Consider the following 18,351-nt stretch of genomic DNA (forward strand, 5'->3'; position numbering starts at 1 on the left):
GAAAAGCTGCCTCTGAGTAGCCGGTCGTGCTGCAGTCATGGTTTTGGGGCTAAAGTGATTGGATGGCAGGGTCTAGCGTCGTCAATAGCCTCGCAAGGCGTTCCTGCACTGGCGTTTTGGAGACAAGGGTCTGGCCGGTGGGCTCAATGATTTGACCGTCTTGGGTAACGGAAAGAGAAATAGCATACGTTATATAATATCCTGGAACTTGCTCGCGATCTCGCGATAGCCTCATTCCTCACTGGCCGGAGAGTTCTCAAATTTAGCTGTCCCTTGAACACAGCTGCAAGAATGACCAAAAACCAGATCTTGTTCTCTGTCGATAACCAAACACCGTTCACTCTAGTCCCAAACCCAACCACATTCAGTGACTGGGGCGATTTTGCCGCAGGCCCGACAACAGTAAGCTTCCAACCAAACTGCGCCGTAAATCCGTACTAAAAGGAGTCGAGGTCAAACCTTTCCAGAAAGGAGACGGCGGTCATGTAATGTCTTCGCAATCACCGTTCGTCGGCTCTGCAGGAATAGTCGGATATTCACTCACCAGCAAGAATGGCGCCACTGTTTACATTCGCCTCCTTGCGAGCAACCCGTACCTGAGCGTTCGCGACAACTGGGCGTGCGTCTCCTTCTCCTCCTTCGATCAGGGAATCGACCAGGCCGCTTATAATCACCATTATTATAACGAACCTCGTCATGCCAGCACGCCATTTGAAGATAGGACTCTTAGTGTGAGCAACCACCAGCGCTCTCTTAACGGAAGGCTGATATTGATATAGCTTACTTCAAATATCGGCCATGCAGACTGTGCAACGGCAACGTTCGTTTTGACTTACGTGTAAGTAGTCACTTTAATACTATCTCACTTGCCTCGAAGTTCCTTCATGGAGGGTGGTGCTAAGGTCCTTTATAGGGTCCCGGACTTGTACCAGTCCTCGTTTATCAGCCAAGGCTAAGAAGTAGCGTGTAACACAGTCCAAGTCTGTAAACCTAAGTAACGTCTTCAGAAGTCACGCTCCGGAATATGGAAGGATAGAATAATTCAATTAAATCAAGTCATTAATCTCGTAAACTAATTTCATACATAATGTTACATGGTGACAGTCTTCCGATGACGAAGCATATTACAATCCCAACGATGGTGGGTTGGTTTTCCGTATTTTATAAATGCGCCAGACTTGCCTAAACTCCAGATCATGTTGAGACTGAAATCACCTTGCCCAGGCTCTGAACGAGACATACAGACTGTCCCTGGGGGAAAAGTTGTATCTCCGTGATCTCTCTCGTTCAGAGGGTTGGTAAAGTGACCATAAACTGAACAACACAAGGAAAGATGGTGAGATCGGGGATTTGTCCTAGAATGAATGACACTACTTCATGGCATTCAAGCCACCAGCGGAGATTGGTGGAGCCTTATCTCCCGCCTGATCCTTTTCGTCAATCAGTTCGCCAAGAGGCATCTTACCCACGGAGGTATCGGCCTGAGAGCTAAGCGTTCCACGGTTGGGAGCCTCACGGGGAACGAAGTGCTGATAGTCGGAAGTCATATCTGTTTTGTTCTGGAGAGAGTAGTTGGTCTCATCAATAGAAGGCTTCTTTCCGGTGGGAGCTTGTTTGCCAAAGAGGGTAGTAGAGCCGGACTGCATGCCGGAATTATCGCTACTGACATGAGGGAACTTGGAGTAGTTGAGAGACTTTCGGTGCTGAGCATAATCGGGCATATCTTGGTCCTTGCTAGGAGGGAAGTTGGAGTTGGTCTTGCTGGAAGGTGAGAAGTCATCGGTAGTGCCATGAGAAAAGCCTGATGACATATCATTGTTCATGCTGGAACCAAAGCTGGGAGTCTTGTCATCGGGGCGGCTAGAGGAATAGCTGGAGGTGGCTTCCTTTGCCTTGCTGGACATGTAGCTGGGCGTAATATCCTGAGGCTTGCTGAAGGTAGCTTGACCGTAAGAAGGCAGGTTTCCAGTAGCGCCGTGGGAGAAGCTTGCGGTATTCTCTTTAGAGTTGCCGAGAGCGGGTTGGGTGCTGGAAGGGAAGTCATCAGCAGTGCTGTGGGAGAAGCTAGAAGGGGTGTCCTTGGACTGGGAAGAAGAGCTGTCAAAGTTGCTCTGGGAGAAGTCTTTGGACTGGTTGGGGTCGACATGAACAGTCTTGATTGGTGATCGGTTGAAACTACCAGAAGTACCGCGGGAGCCCATGGAGGCCAGGTGCTTGGACTGCTCAAATGACTTGTCGGAATCATTCTGAGGGAACTGTGATGAGATATCCCTAGCCTGAGTGGGTCCAGAAGAGCTGTGAGAAACAGTAGAGGTAACGTCTGATCGGTTCTCAGTCTGCTTTGAGCCAGGAACCATGTTGACAGCGCGTTGTCTTAAGTTGCCAGCGGTATCTTGAGCCATGGAGGAAATGTTAGCCATTGTGCCCTTGGTGTCTTGGGCGAGAGAGCTGGCTTGGTCAGCAGCTGTATTGCTGATCTCTTGGGCACGAGCCACGCCGTCACGGGCAATGCCTCTACCTCGCGGGGAAGTGACGAGAGGAATGGTGTAGATGGTGGTTAGGCCGAGGATGGCAATGCCGAAAGGAGACATGAACTGAATCAGGAAGTACAGAGAGCCGGTGAAAGCGAAAGCACCAAATGTCTTCTCGAGGTCTTCAGCGAAGAGGATTTTCTGAGCCTGAACAACAGCATACTGAATGAAGTCGTGGATATCCTTGAGCGTAGCATTGAGAGTTGATTCCGGAACGGTCTTGTACTGTCTGGGTCGCATGCGAGAGACGAAGTTATTAGGGCCGAAGGAACGACCAGCGAACTCGGCCATGGACATCACTGGAAGCTATTATTAGTATCATGGGTACCGAGAAGCGAGGATGGACTTTACCTCCAAGGCCAATTGCCATGGTTTTGAGAGTCAGCTGGGTAAGATGCATATGATGAACTGCGAGCATGAAGCCGAGGGCGGCAAAGTAGGATCCGATAGTTCGTGCGGGATCCTCCCACTAGACAGTATCAGCCACCAGCCACGACAACGGTTGAAGAGAAACATACGCTGATGTACTTGTAGAGGCTATCCTGTTGAGCTGTGGCGCCAAAGTCAGAAACATGACTTTGGTTTGATGACTGGCATTGTCTTACCAATTATTTCCTTCAATGGCCCGGAATCTCGACGTTCGACATTGCTCTCCGAGCGTGGGGCATCTTCAGCCAGGACGGGCTGGAAGTTGTTTCGCAGTCCACTCATAATGATTATCGGCTATCCAATTCCTATAATTTTTAATACGGCTAGGTTCAATTGATGAATGATAAGATTGTAGGAACACAAGCCACCCACTGAGCCAGCACCGCTCTTTATCTCTTCCACTCCTTGCCAGTGCATACAAGAATTCCGGGGCTCAACTCTAGTGCGTCATGGCTGATGCGCTCATGATGATTTCTCCGCGTCGTGACATCAGGGCTGTCTCAGCCACCAGCCTATTTCTGGCCTAGACCTCATCCACCAACGTCTTGGTTTACAAGCTACTGAGCTGGCACTAACTACACCCACGTCATTTCCATCGTCACCGTTTCAGATTATCGAGATCAAGATGAGGTATTGTTTATATGCATAATGTACGGCTAAGACGGCTGGTGAGAGGAAAGCAGGATTGAGAAGGGATTCTAAATTCGTGGAATCCAATGCTTGGACTTGGCATTGAGAAGGTTTGGACTAATGCTGAGGATTGACATCATGGTGGGCTTGGAACGGAGAAAAGGCACACGACAGATATGTGTTCAATTGACGATCCAGATGAACTCATTCCTTAGATATAGCCATTCAGCCCATTCTATGTCATATTCGTCCGCGACTAGAGCTCCTGATTGTGGCTGGTAATCCAGACCGCTTGGCGTCTCAATGGAAACCGGCTTGAAGATCGATTTAGCATTATTATCGAAACACGGCTCCCATTCCTCTAACAAACTCTCCTCTATGATAGCTCGGAGATTCTTTCCCGGACCCATCCCCGCTTGTCGATCTATAGTACTAGCTCCATGTATAATCCGAAGCGCTTTGCCATTGATTTCCAACATGATGAGGGCTAGACATCAATCAGGCGCTTCAGCTATCGCTCATGACCAACCTTGCTGTACTCCCGACAAGATAGCCGAAGGTTGTCATTGTGAGCTGATAAAAATGAGCCTGTCTTCATTGCTGCTAAAGACTATTTACGCCTGCCCCCATATCATATTGATCTCCATCACCGGTAAGATTACAACGCTGACAGGGACTTCTCACCCCCATCTTTCCTTTTGTGTAACTTTCAAGTTATGCTATGCACTATGCGTAATTTGAATAGAACTTTCTGATTTGTCATATTTGAATTGAGCTGGAATAGCTTCGTTCGAGACTCCGGCGTTCCTATCATAGATACCATAGCCTAACCGATTAACTATCTCTACGAACTTAAGTAAACAATCTACCAACGTGCCTACCTTTTACTGTTTACTCAAGAGTTTCAACTCTAAAGAATCCGACAGCAATGCTCCTTGTTCTCAGGCTTCCAAGTCCATCCTGGCACAAGCTCCCAGTCCTCAAACAGCTTTTCCTGCTCCATCTTGATCGTAAGACCAGTCATGACAACCTCTTTGTCTTTACAATCTGTACTTACCGTCACTTGAAGCTTGTTGGCGATAATATCAACCTCACACTCCTTACCGCAGGCTGCTTGGAGGCGGTCCGCGTCGTTCAATATGTCGGGTGAGTGATGCGGCTTGCGCGCGAAAGTGGCCTGTAGAATCATTTCAGTCATCTTGAAGTGAGCTTGGAATGGTGAACTGTTAGTAAGACTTAGGCGTTGAGGAAATAGGTTGCAAAAGTCGTAACGCTATTAGCAAAAAGGGGATAGTATAGACTGAGAAGAAGCTCAAATGTGGCAAACAATGTGTATTAAATATAATTAAGATTATGCCATAAATCCTTGCCTGTTGTATTCGATGTTCTGTTGTTCAAATTGCCATTTGTAACTGTTTCAGGAACATATCACCGTGAAGCCCGTGGAACGACAGATCCGGAACAAGCCAAATTGATTGAGTGGTGTTCTCGACATTCAAGGATCTATTGACAGCCGTACGAAGTTGTTTCCCACTTGCTTCTACTTCAAAGATTGAGTTCTTCGAACAAAATCCTCTACCTTAACAAGATTCTTCGGCTATACAGCCTTATTTCCTCAATTTATCGGCTAAGCCGGTGTTGGGTGTAGTGCCAGAAGAACAACCCCGTATCCTCAAGCACTAAGGGTTTCGGTTTTCCCATCCTTACGAAAAGCAGTTATCTCAGAAACTTCCCAGTCATTAAACATCTGCAGCCTATAGAACGTTGGCCACATCTCGGCCTTCATCATCTGCGCGTCGTCATTTTCTTTCTCATAAGTGAATTTGATAGTCTTTGTTGCGTGGTCGGCACAAGGTCTCATATAAGGGCTAATGCATTCTTTGATCAAAGTCTCGGGGGTTGGATTTGTCCAGAATGTTAAATCGCCCTTTTGCTTGAAGACAACAACCATTTTAGTGTAGTTGATTTTGGTCATTGTTAATCGAAATTAGGTGATACATTCTACAGCGGATTGAATTTATAAACGCTTTTGCAACTAATTAAATGAATTCGTGTCTCTAGGTAAGAATTGAGATATTTATACCCTTCAATGCTTTGTGATTCAGGGAAGTAGGATCTCTATGAAGAGCTCTGATCCTAATTCCAAGAGGCCGCTCGTAGTCGTCATACAGCCATTCTTGAGGTGGTAGGAAAGGAAATTCGTGTGTCAGAGCATCAGTTTCGTTTATAAATGCACCACATCATGTAAGTCAAAATTGTGACAGAAAATTATAAAAGGATCTTCTGTTTATAGTTGAGAGCTGAATAATCAATGACTGTTCGATGATGAGTTGTTATTATTATTTCCGACGATGGCACAAAACGGCGTCTCATTACCACTTCCAGTTACGCTAGTGTTAAAGTTGAAAGGCATTAACATATGACCAGTCTCGAGGCATACATCCGGCGTGTCACGGGTATTGAACATGATATTCCACCAGGCGGAGTTCAAGACCGTCTTACAATGGATCGGAATTCCGTGTCAACGTTGATGACCCCACCCCGCAGCCTTTAACAGATCTCGCCGATTGGATTTGTACTCCGAAGCTACATGATAGGCTACCTGCTTATGAATGAGTTTCCGACTCTATTCGGAAGGAACAAGAGGATGCGGTGTGGGTTTTGTAAGCAGTAGACTAACATGTTGCTCCAGGCGTCAGCGCTAGGAGGGAAAGCGACGAGGGAGCGGATCCCACGCGCTGATCTTTACCTTGTCAGGATAGATACACCGTGGCAGCCAATCGTCGGCTTCATAAGTGAATCCTTATAAGAAGGTCTAGAAAAGTATATAAAACCAGCGAACCATCTGAGAAATCTTTTCATTTTTCGCACCACGAGTCAGGAGAATATCTTCACGGAACGTGATTCAAGTCCTATCGAAAATTGTTGAGCAAAGAGTTATCTACGATGAATTCGCCCACCGCAACTATCAACGGTATCACCATCGTATGATAGATGAAATCTCATTGCACTTTTTCGCTGAAACTAACCTGTAGTAGCGAAACCACGCACAGCCCTACGAAGCCATCTCAGCTCAGCGACCTGACCTATCCCAAGCAGGTCGAACTGTCCTCGTCTGCGGCGGTTCTACAGGCATTGGCCACGCAATTGCACGAAACTATTGCATCGCGGGAGCATCCGATGTCATTATATTAGGTCGCCGGAGCGATGTTGCCGAAGAGGCCGCCTCCAAGCTAAATGAGGCTTACCCCAGCACCAAGGTGACTTGGCGTACCTGCGACCTGTTCAATAGAGATCAGGCAATCCAGCTTTGGGATGATTTGGAGAAGGAAAAGACGTCAGTTGACGTTCTCATTATTAATGCTGTTGGCCAGCCAGAGCTTAAGTCAATCCTAGAACAAGGTGCGGATAGACTCTGGCAGGACTTTGAGAACAACGTCCATGCTCCTTTATACCTTGTTGAGAGATTCTATAAGCAGCCCGGACATAAGAAACAAAAGGTTAATTCACCAAAGCTTGCTTAAAATAACTTGACTGACCTGTCGTTCTAGTTCGTTGTATCGGTGTCAACCCAAGATATCCATCGTTGGGATAGCGCGCCTCAGATGCCTGGATACCAACTGACCAAGAACTCTTTCGCCACCGTCATGCAGCAAATTGCTCGTGATACACCAGAATCCAACATGCGAATCATATCATTCCATCCATCGATTGTGTTTACAGAAGCAGCGAAGAAGGCTGGATATACCGAGGACACTCTGCCTTGGACAGATGGTATGTTGAACTGTTGCCTTTGTGCTCAGTACAAGTAGCTGATATATCTCAGAGAATATCCCTGGCGGCTTCGCTGTATGGGCTGCATCACCAGAGGCGCAGTTCCTCCATGGCCGTTTCGTATGGTCTACATGGGACGTAAATGACCTAGCCTCTGGAGAGCTCAGGAGCAAGATTGACTCGGACCCATGGTTACTTAAGGTTGGGGTCAAAGGCCTATAAGAATTAAATAAGGCCACTAAAAGGCTGAACCAATAACTATTTATGTAGGGTTATACGTCTGTTAGCGCCTCGGTTTTCCCAAGATGTATACCATTACCAAAGACGCATCAACCTTTTGAGATTACTATATAGCTTACACGGGCTAAACCATCATAACACTTCATGTAATATTGCATTAAAGGAAAGTATATGCTTTGATTCTTCAATGATACAGGTCTCCAGCATATGCTCATGCGAGCGGCGCAAGCTCTTGACAAGACGAGGGTTAAATGAATATGTGAGTCAGACAGCTTTGATGCTTAATCTCACTTAGTCTCATAAGTTGCATCCTATGGGAGACTGAAGAAATATTAATTCTGTTAATGATTAGATGCCTGTACGAGAATCACATTCCTTTTCATCATCATCTTCGTAATAAATACCCGGTCTGAAGTCTCTTGGTCATGAGTTAAACTACCTCCTTGATCTCACAGGAGAAACTGTTCATGTACCGCCATACGCTCATCCACGACAAAAGCTCGATAGTAATACCAACCATCAAAAAAACAACCATCAAAAAAACAACCATCTTCTGAAGGACTCCCCAAAGGAACTCCTTCGCCGTTCTCGGGGATGTCATAGGTGAACTGACAATGTAGTAAAGGGTGAATGAGAGTAACCCGGTATTGGGGTCATATACTTGCTTTCAAAGCTGTGTGCCACAAGACTTAACAAAAGCATCTTTTTTCGGCACCTTGGACTCTGTTTTGTAGGGCATGAGGTGGACCTTCAGTTGAATCAGGCGCTGTGCTGGGGCCAGCATTGAGAATTTGTGTTTGTGCAAGGATAAAAAAGCGGTTATGCTGGGGGGTTGTATTCGTATGCTTGATGAGTTCGTATAAAATCCTTGTCAATCTCCCCAGAATCCGTGGAACGTAGGATACTCATATAGGCGCATTCAGATGTGTAATTCGTGAAACAAATGTCTGTCTCTTGTTATTGGTCCAAGACCAGTGATTGAACTTGTAAGAGATGGGAAGTGAAACACCTAATGCTAAAGTTGACTGCGACACTGTCAAGACCACTATGATTCAAAGAACCTGAGCTTGTTCAGGGGAAGCTCCCCTCGCACACAAGAACTACAGATGCCGATTCATGGATATCGAGATGGGCATCACAGCTTTGGATTGAAGCACTCCACTGTCCCTACAACTACTGCTGTGACTTAATCAGAGAATTGCAGGAGTCTATGATCTCTCATCCGAATCAACTGTAACGATTTACTTCTTTCGTGGTTGGGATCTGTCTCTCATTTACATGCCACTGAAATCTCATCTCAGCACAAGGTTATCGAGAGTTCATAATTGAGTAACATCTCTGGCGCTCAAGTCGCCTCACTCTGTCTTCAAGAAGATAATTCAAAGACTGAATCATAGTCATGTCACATAATTCTGTAATACTCTTTCTTCCCATGTCAAAGTATCCTACACACTACTTCAGTTGAGGGAGTTGAAGTGTTCCTCAATTACTGTCTATGTGGATGGAACACCCGCGGTCGAAGGCATCAGACTATCGAGAAATTCCTCCAAAGTAGGCATTTTGAAAACCTTGAGTAGTCGTTCGTCCTCCATAGCATTGAAAATCTCTCCATTGCTGGTCATGAGAAACAGTCCCTGAACACCCCACTCCTCCAAAACCTTCTCCTTTCCTAGCAGATTCCACAATTCATCCTTCACCTCCCCTGCATTATTGAACGTATCAAAAATTTTGAATGCGAATAACTTGGTCTTTTCATCATATTGTTGAGCTGACCGCCGTGCAAACTTATGCTTCTTGAAAATATCTTCTTTTGGAGGTTCAACCTGCGTCATCTTTGCCTTGAAATGGACTTCCATCATCGCGTAGAGCGTTTCTACCATTTTGACGGTGGCGATGTAATAGTGGCAGATGATCGACCGAACTGTTGTGGCAGGAATGTTTTGGTAATAAGGTGAGCCCGTGTGAACATGTGAATTCCTTGTCCGTCTTCTTGTCTGTCTCGCCGGCTCACTCGTCACTCATATACTGGCCTGGAAGTGGGCTGCTCCTCAAAGGGGTCTTCAAGTCGCAGCACCTCCGTGATTGTAGGCATTGAAGAGCAATCGAGACCTTTCAGTGGATAGAGCGTCCGCGATGCTGTCGGAATGATTGTGAGTGAATGGCTAGGCAAGCAGAGGAAATGATGAACGGGAATGTCTCACCGCAACCGGAATATCACTGATCAAGTTGAGTCACCGCTAATGGAAGGTGTATTGAAAACAGGAAAGCTGGACTTGGTAAGCTCTAGTTTATTTGCTGGACCGCAGAGGGAGAACGATAATCACATCAGTACGGCAGCAAAGGTAGGTTATAGTGTCTGAAGCCCGTCTACAAGGTGTTCAATTCATACGTCTATTGATATTGACTGCCTTGTAACTTCGCCCAACATCCACTCAATGGCCTGGTCCCTGGTGATCTCAAGACAATGCTCGCGGTGCTACCATCCATAAGTACAATACTTTAAGCCTCTGGTTTCTGCCCATAAAAGACGGTCCTGTCAAGAATCAGATCAACATGTACTCATGGTTCACCAACGGTAAGCTGGACTTACACTTCAAGATACGCGTGCAGGGCTGGGTTCGTCAACTCTTTGCGCATGTCGGCCAAGAACAACTGAGCATCCTCGTATTTCCACTAATTCCACCGTCATTAGCAAACTGTCTTACCATCCGATATGCGCTCCAACTTACGCCCAGCATTTCGGTTAAGCCACGAATCGAGAAACCTTCAAGGCCTTGAAGAAGGAAATGCCGATTCCAAGCACCCCACTGCTTGAGAGTCTTATCTTTTGGCCAAGTTCCAATAGGCACCTTGATCCTTCGACCCGAAACATTGGTAAATCCAGCGTCAGAGATTGACTGCTGCATCTTGTCATCCCAGAAGAAGGATTTGCCTGTCAGAGATTCAATCTTCTTGAAGACCTCAACCCACTTGTAGAGCGGCGACTCAGGCTTCAGGGTATCGTCATCACACTTTGAGTTGCCCCAGAGTTCGACACTTTCTACCCAACCACCAGGCTTAGTGTGCCTAGAGGGATCAGAAGCAACTCATGCCATTTTCAACAGTAAACGTACTTGAATGCTTTGCAGTAAAGCTCAGTCCAGTCGGGAATACAGCCTATCATAGAGCGGGCGTGAATGAAGTCGAAGGTGTCATCCGGATAAGTCCATTCGTTTGTGATATCGTCAACCTCGAATCTGCAGTTGGGGGGTACGAAGTTTGGCTGGATGGGAGAGAGATCGACGCCGAGAACGTCAGCCGAAGGATGCTCATCAGCGAACTCGCTGTATTTGTTAGTCTTGATATCAGAGATGTGCTTCGTCTATGTGAACTCACATTGCCCAGATGCCAGTTCCGCATCCTATGTCAAGAACTTTCTGCCTCTCAATTAGAGGATGCTTACATATTTTGGAGTGTTGTTTACCTGAGGGCTGTCGCCAATGGGTGCCTCATACAGCGAATTGCCAAGGATGATTCTATATACCTCATGCCTGTTCGAATGTGTCAGAAGGTTACCATTGTAGTCCATGTTGTTCTTACATGAGGTCTTCAGCTTCTTGTTGGCGATCATCATTGGGAGCCCTAAAACTTGCATAAGCCTACTAGAACATCAGAAAGCAATCAATGAGAGCTCACCAATAGGATCCATCTTGGTAAGCGTGGTATCGTCGTCCATTCTCCCACTTGAACGCCATAATCGACGACCGAAGGGACTCGGTATCCGTGATCCCAGTGCTGCAATCATGTAAATAACGTCGAAAGACCCTGACCTGATATTGACTCACGATTTGGAGTAAGAAGAATCCGAATCATCATCCTGTTACCCAAGATTCTCATTAGTCTCCAGAGCGGTCTAAAACTATCGTGGACTGATCATACAACTTCAATTGCAGCCTGTTCTTCGGCAACCTGGCCCGGTGCAGTCGGGGACTGCGGTGCCGGCGGCGACTTGGTAGGCGACCTAGACTTTTGCGACTTTGGAGACGACATTTTTCGTACAATATTCGCACAGGATATGCTAAAAGTGTCGAATTGAGATTAAACTTGGCGCCGTCAAAAACTAAAAGAGGGATTAAAAAGCAAGAACAGACCGCTCGTGTGTTGGTTGATGAGGGGGTTTCCACTGTATCCTTGTCGAGGGGATAACGAGCCAACGCATATCCTTATGTATGTGGTCTTGGGTTACATTCCGTGGCGGAAGTGTCAATCAACGGTGCTAATCATCATTGCCCTGGGGTTGTGGAGCACGTTCAATGTTCAGCTACGGAAGCTAAAACGTCAGATCATGTGCATCATAAGAATAATATCTTGACTAAATATGTATTGCTAATGTCTTTGGGTTTAGTTCTGAGATACGCGTACAGAGAATACCGCGGGATTATGCAAGGAGCTGCTACCCCTCGCATTGTGACAGTGATAGTGACAGGGTTCGCATACGAGAAAAGTTGTTGCAGGGCTTTATGCATCAGCAAACCAACCAACCAATATGTCACGCCCTCGGCTTAGAAATCCTAGTATGGAAAGTATATCCCGCTCCAGGTGTCAGAATGCAGCTAGCTATCGGTCCGCACATATGTCAAGCTGTCAAGCTCAGAATTACTCCCATTGTCGATATCGCATGCGATCCATGGAATCAGAGTCTTAATGGCTACTACTTACGAAAGCTCAATGATTGAGAGCTGAACTGGCTTATCCAAATACCGTTGTTTGTTGAGCGACTAAACTATAGATATCTACCAGGTAGGTGGGATAAAAGATCGCCTCTCGCCTGCCAAAGCTCCTAGCTTGAATGCCAACAGCCTGCCGGCCGATTGTTCCCTCGTATGGCCAGGGTCGATGGACATCCTCTTCGATGCATTCCTGGTACTCGACAGGGACCTATTCCTTCTCAGATCCATCGCACTCGAAGCCGAGATGAAGCTCTGTCGGGATGAAACAGACTCTCCACGCGACCGGCGGTTCAAACCCTCAAGCTTCAACTTCAGAGCCATGCTAGTCTCATATGGGCGAGATGGAGGCGTCTGTATGACAGACTCAGCGATAGAGCCTGTAACAGAACTACCACTGAATGAGCTACGACGAGACTGGGCAGTTGTGCACGATGCTGAGGATGGGACGCTCTCGTCGTCTGGAATGGACTTTAAGCATTCCATGAGCGGTTGAGGGTTGGTGACAACCAGTTCATCGGCTTCCTCGAAAGTAATGGAGCTGATCGAGGTACATTTTGCCGGGGCACTCAACCGAGAAGCTGAGCAAGACATCATCTCATAACCGGCCATTATCCTCATGCGCGCGGTCAGCATCTGGTCCTTACAAGCAAGCAAAGCATTGGGGTCTATCTTGAGGGATGTCTTGAGCTCTAGCGGTTTGAAACGACCGGGGTTCTCTTTCGAGGCATCTGTGCTCTCGCTAGCCTGAGGACTGGGCTTGTCATTCAAAGCGATGGCTCTTTGAAGATCATCCAGCTGCAGCTGACTTGGCATGCTGCTCAGCCGGCGGATTGCCTTTTCGTTCTTCTTCATGAAGCTTCCCATGCTCTCAACTGCTCCGACGTTCAGCCTGGATGCAGATGAGGCGACCGAGCCGTCCTTGGCGAGGGTGGTTGCTCTCTCGTGGTGAACATCATTGACAGTGGATGGTTGAACGATCGTCGTTTGTGATTCCGCTGTCGAGGAAGTAATCACATGCTTGATCTGTGAGAGGATGTTGTCAAAGGTTGTCTTCTCCAAAGACTTCGCATTGATGTAGTAAGACTCAGATTGTCCGTCCATCGATTGTCCATCATTGCGCGATCGGGTCATGACAAAGAAGGTACCATCTCGAATACATCGCCTGACGAAAGCCCATCGAGTTCGGGCTGGATTATGCTCAAGGTCAGGCTGATACACAGAGAGACGTGCCAACTGAGTGTAGAACATCGCCAGTCGATGTGCCATCCTCTCGAGTGTCTGCAAGAGAAACGACGACAAAGCAGCCACAGGCGTAGAGTCCGAGTTAGACCCATCGAAAGAATCGAGAACAGTCGCGATGCTCTCGAAAGCGTCCATGCCGTTGCACGCCTCTTGTCGGAGATCTTCCAAGAGCTCAATGTCAAGCTGCACGCATTTCGCAGTAAAGTCGAGGACTCCCCGCTCTTGGAAGCGCAGCTCGGAAGATGGATCGCAAACAAAATCTCCAAGAGCACTGATCTCTTTCGCGCTGCGAACTGCGTCGCTACCAGACTTGGCGCGGGCGATGGTACCCAAAATGTCTGGTAGCTTGGAGGCCACACCTGGTCCGCCAGAGTTGGCGAAGTTGAAGGAAAGGCGCAGGACTAATTCCTCCAGCTTTGATCCAAACAGAGCAGAAAAGCCACCCTGTAGCAAGCGATTCTGGTAATCGTAGAAGGTTCGAATGGCAATGGTGTTTGGAAGGCCTTCTCGGAGCCAGATGTTGCTGATACCGTTGGGATCATACGCAGAGGGGGAGTCAATAGACTCGCCCATGATATCGTTCATCTCAAACTGATGGGCGACAAGCGTCTCGACGGTGACCCTCAAGTACGAAGCCCAAAGATCATGAAGCGTAGAAACGTCGCTATCACGATAGTCGGGCTTGGGAGCTAGATGACCAATGAAGTACCTCGTCAGCAGACTCGACACCTCGGGGTTGTTGGTATGTGCAAGGTTGTCGAAGGACTTGGTGCAGTCGACACCTGCGTTGGACTTGATGATGAGGGTTCCACCAGGGTGCATGGGACAGAAGTCGGTGATGTCGTAAACACTTCCATGAACAGCGATCCACATTCGAGACTCCTGGCGATGACCAGTGTGCAGAGCGAGGCTAGAGAGAGAGATCGTCGGGAGATTGCAAGGGAGGGCCTTGGGAGACATGAAGACGTCAAGCATGAAGCGACGCTCGGCAAAAGCCTTGTTGATGATCAAGTCGACGGTCTCCATGGTTGCTGTGCGGTAGTTGTACATAGCCTTACGAATGCCGCTCATGACCGAGTCAAACACAGACACTGAGCCACAGACGTATAAGTGACCACCAAGGCCGCCCTGCTTCTTTGACATGACCATGTCGCAAATCATATTACCCTGCTCGACGATGAGGCTGTCGATGTATCGAGGAGGTGTCGGCTTCTCCACAAGATCCCGTGCGACACCGTCATATGCCAAACCATGACGATCTCTGGAGAACGCAAGATGGACCTCCATGAAGCCCATGTTGACTAGTTCCCGCAGCTCAGCCTCATAGCAGAACTTTTCACGGGACTGGACTCCCAGGTACAGCAAATTACGTCCACCTGACAGACCCGATGTCGCTAGCCGATGCTGCCAGAAGCTGCGGAAGGGGGCGATGCCACTACCTCCGGCGAAGAAAGCACAGGGAACCATTTTGTCGATAGGAAGTTGGAAGGCAACCGGTCGAGAAACACCGATCAGGACTTCGTACAAGAGGCTGTTCTCTGCGGACAAGGGACGAGGATTGAAGAAGCCACTTGCGACACCGGCTCTGGTGACAGTCTGTCCCTGTGAGAAGATTGGACTGAGCTCATACTCGGCGCGGGAGATGGTCAGGTCGACGGTACTGGGGAGCAGCTCGTCGCTGTGACTAGAGATGGAGTATGTTCGGGGAACTTCAAGCTGAACGAGCTCCGACAACCAGCTCAGGTCTTCAAGGTTGAAAGCCCTGTTCCAGATGTGGCTTGGCGTATCGAGAACGGCCTTCTGAAGAAGATCGCCCAAGGATCCACGTACCGGCCACTCCTCTGTGGCTAACACTTGGAGAACAGTGTTGGACGAAGCGTGAAGGAGCTCGTGGACTTTGACAGTGAGCTCCTTGGTGATTGGGGCGAGGTGACCTCGACGAAGGATGTCGATGACTGTAAGTTGTCTGTGCGCGGTTCTCGTAACTGTGGATAGGTGGTGTTCAAACCGTGACCAAGTTCCCGTAGTGTCGACTGGCTCCCTAACATGTTGATCCAGGCCAAGGGCAGCAACCATCTTCGCGCACTCCTCCCAGCTGTTGAGAGGCATAACAGCCACACGATCTCCAGGCGCAAAAGTAATACCGGTGTCCCGAATATCCAGAGTGATCATGGCAGTTGACCGGCTTGCATCTTGATCAATGGAAGAGCAACTCGCAATCTTAGCCATATACCGACATTCCTCAAACGTGCCCCTCATCGAGTGCGGTTCCATGGCAAGCTTGCCACGGAAAGGCTCAAGACGCTCTTTCATAGCATCTGAGAACTGACGATGTGTCTCCTCCCAAGGTCTTGTCGCATCTGCCGCGCCAGAAAGACCGTTTGTGGCTGTTCGTCCTGTCTTGGCTGCGACCTCAAGGATACCGAAGACTTTGTAGCGATGGACACCCATAAAACCACGTTCGCCAGCGTAGGCTTCGACGATACCCTCGAGAACACCCATTAAACGTGGGTCGCCGGATCGTTGGACGAATTCGGGGATGGAGTAGTGGTATTGAATTGCGGCAATGAAGGCGCGGTGGTTGGAGGGGAGCCACGCTCTAAGGTGGAGGGCTTCGACGCCGAGGAAGGATGCGTGTCTGTGTCATGTTAGTGAAAGTCACAGAGGTATTCGGAACTTGACCTACGTCTTGCGGCCCAAGAAAGCATCCATCACCAAATACGGAGGGAACTGCAAGCCCGAAGCAGCGGGGACTCGCTTGGATAATGGCGATGAGAAGAGACCCCATCGAACCCATTTGTCGGCTGATACATAGTTGTCGCCCGCGTTGGGGTTGGGCGATATGCTGTGAAAGGCGTTGGGCATTCGTTCGAGGATCTCCTTCAGGCGGATCATCTCGTGAAGAAGACCTTCGATGTTGCCGGTCATGACGTGTTCTTGACATGCGGCGATGGCATCGGGGCCATGTTGGAATGAGGCTATTGGGGGTGTTAGTTGACGAGTTGTAGTGGAGGGGAAAGACCTACCAGAGGTATCGGCGCATCCTTTCAGAAATGCGACCTCAGCTCTCTCTCCGAACATGGGCCATCGAAGATCAGTATTGTCGAAGCGCGCAAGATATGGGGTGTTTGACTTGACGTCTCTGATCTTGAGGTTGTATGAAGCTTGATCGGGAAATGAGAGGTGGGGCAGGGTTCTTCCCATTCTTCGTGAGACCTGATAGTACGGAAGAGCGATGCACAAAGGGATACCCTCCAGCTCCTCACAAAGGTCGTCACCCATCGGACATTGCGGCTTCGTTGTCGCTCCATCTGTGATAGCAAGTCCATCCTTTCCATCATGCTTATCCTCAAATCGGTAAATCGAGCAGAGCATGCCGAGAGCCACTACGGCGCCCCAGAGAGCTTCATCAGGGATATTCTCCTCCGTACCCTCAACAAGCGGCAGCGCAGCAACAGCCTCTCGCACTCTTCCTCGTGCGCAACATCCTGGCATGCGCTCACAGAGATCAGACCAAATGCGACCCGGTGATCTTGCAAGCGCAGCAATGGGCTCTTCGTAGTCTGGTGGGCAGAAGCCGTGCTCGACGCTGAGGTATCCATCGCGCCATCCTGTCTGGGGACCAATTTCTTGAGCGCGTTGGAGGACTTGTCGTGCTGGGGCGCCGAGGGCGATGGCAAGGAGATCGTGGTCGCTTGCGTTCATGGCATCGAGCTCTTGTTGGCTCTTGACGGAATCGACTTCTTCCCGGGAGGGGTAGTCGGCGTAGAGGAGTTCATTGATGGTCTTCCGTTCTCTGTTCAATTGCATGTCAGCCTCGTCATGACCTGCCTTGTTCATCGAACATTCTACCTTGCGCGAAGCCATTCTTCTGTATCGATCCCCCGCGGAATCTAAATGTTCAGTCAGTACCTGTCGTCAATATTTGTTTCCCTTCACTCACATCAAATGCAGCATGAAGATCACCAGGTTGCGCCGCCGCCGAAAACGCACAACCTCGTCGCGTCTGCCCCGATCGCGAAGAACCACCAACCGGACACTCTCCCCCCGCCGACCCCGACACCGGACAAGACGAAATCGACATGGCGAAATTAAAGCGATCGACCAATTAATGAAAACACAAATAAGGCCACCAGGGCAAAGAAGGGAAATACACAAAACAAACGCAAACAAAAAAGCCGCCAGGGCTGGGCAAAAAAACGTACGACAATCGAACGACGAAAAGCGAAGGGTTGGATAGATCAACTTCCGTGATAAAAGCGGATATAAAAATTATCAAGTTCGTGGTATCATATACGTATGAGATGTCTGGGGCAAGAGAGTCGAGACGTGTTTCAGGATGGTTGCACTAAGACTAGACGGAAACATGCCAAGCCAGCCATCCCCTTGGTCACAGCTCCGCGGCGCTGTGTTGCAGTAATATTAAGCTTAAATCGAGGGATGAGACGGCAATTGCATCATGACAAGACGCTGGTGCACCCGGGACTACGAGATTCCGTCTGAAACCAAGATCTTGGAATTGCTGATTGCTCTTTTTACGGTGATATCTGTATTGTGACACGCATTCTTTCCTTTTCAAAGTTTCATGACGATGAATTTGAGGATCGATCGATTAGTTAGGAGATTTATTAACTCTAGATCTGTGCTTGTTACCCATGCAAAGTCTCACTGTTGGAACGGGTGCGGGCCTCAATGGACAGAATAAAGATGTGTAGAAACAACTATTACATGTTCGGCCCACTATAGTAAATATTTCATGCGATGAAGTATGAAGAAATGAATAAAGATTTCAAATT

The 18,351-nt window shown here is 48.4% G+C and overlaps 6 protein-coding genes across 6 annotated transcripts; 2 read left to right on the forward strand and 4 right to left on the reverse strand.

Moving 5' to 3' along the window:
* Positions 1 to 289: 289 nt before the first annotated feature.
* Positions 290 to 842, forward strand: FOBCDRAFT_287281 (uncharacterized protein; the record flags this gene model as incomplete). The annotated part of the gene is made up of 3 exons (XM_031193933.3): positions 290 to 402; positions 453 to 731; positions 780 to 842. Coding segments are annotated over 3 exons (455 nt in total), but the record flags the coding sequence as incomplete, so codon positions are not given.
* Positions 843 to 1,370: 528 nt separating this feature from the next.
* FOBCDRAFT_287285 (Reticulon-domain-containing protein) lies at positions 1,371 to 3,242 on the reverse strand (the record flags this gene model as incomplete). Its single annotated transcript, XM_031193934.2, has 4 exons — positions 1,371 to 2,830; positions 2,883 to 3,000; positions 3,050 to 3,081; positions 3,137 to 3,242. 4 exons carry the CDS (start codon positions 3,240 to 3,242, stop codon positions 1,371 to 1,373), a joined length of 1,716 nt encoding a protein of 571 aa, XP_031030555.2.
* A 1,258-nt stretch (positions 3,243 to 4,500) lies between these two features.
* Positions 4,501 to 5,565, reverse strand: FOBCDRAFT_282540 (uncharacterized protein; the record flags this gene model as incomplete). The annotated part of the gene is made up of 2 exons (XM_054707871.1): positions 4,501 to 4,799; positions 5,298 to 5,565. 2 exons carry the CDS (start codon positions 5,563 to 5,565, stop codon positions 4,501 to 4,503), a joined length of 567 nt encoding a protein of 188 aa, XP_054563846.1.
* A 971-nt stretch (positions 5,566 to 6,536) lies between these two features.
* FOBCDRAFT_266112 (uncharacterized protein) lies at positions 6,537 to 7,586 on the forward strand (the record flags this gene model as incomplete). Its single annotated transcript, XM_031193936.2, has 4 exons — positions 6,537 to 6,575; positions 6,629 to 7,090; positions 7,142 to 7,364; positions 7,417 to 7,586. The coding sequence occupies 4 exons, from the start codon at positions 6,537 to 6,539 to the stop codon at positions 7,584 to 7,586; spliced, it is 894 nt and encodes a 297-aa protein (XP_031030557.2).
* A 2,491-nt stretch (positions 7,587 to 10,077) lies between these two features.
* Positions 10,078 to 11,633, reverse strand: FOBCDRAFT_325022 (S-adenosyl-L-methionine-dependent methyltransferase; the record flags this gene model as incomplete). The annotated part of the gene is made up of 10 exons (XM_031193938.3): positions 10,078 to 10,137; positions 10,195 to 10,277; positions 10,334 to 10,670; positions 10,718 to 10,927; positions 10,980 to 11,020; positions 11,068 to 11,134; positions 11,184 to 11,225; positions 11,280 to 11,378; positions 11,429 to 11,460; positions 11,523 to 11,633. The coding sequence occupies 10 exons, from the start codon at positions 11,631 to 11,633 to the stop codon at positions 10,104 to 10,106; spliced, it is 1,056 nt and encodes a 351-aa protein (XP_031030559.2). The 3' UTR covers positions 10,078 to 10,103.
* Positions 11,634 to 12,376: 743 nt separating this feature from the next.
* FOBCDRAFT_193686 (uncharacterized protein) lies at positions 12,377 to 17,639 on the reverse strand (the record flags this gene model as incomplete). The annotated part of the gene is made up of 5 exons (XM_031193941.2): positions 12,377 to 16,193; positions 16,242 to 16,533; positions 16,582 to 17,351; positions 17,408 to 17,448; positions 17,499 to 17,639. 5 exons carry the CDS (start codon positions 17,637 to 17,639, stop codon positions 12,377 to 12,379), a joined length of 5,061 nt encoding a protein of 1,686 aa, XP_031030562.2.
* Between the last annotated feature and the right edge of the window lie 712 nt (positions 17,640 to 18,351).

Source organism: Fusarium oxysporum, chromosome XII (genome assembly GCF_013085055.1).
Source record: "Fusarium oxysporum Fo47 chromosome XII, complete sequence".
Taxonomy (NCBI): Eukaryota; Fungi; Ascomycota; class Sordariomycetes; order Hypocreales; family Nectriaceae; genus Fusarium; species Fusarium oxysporum.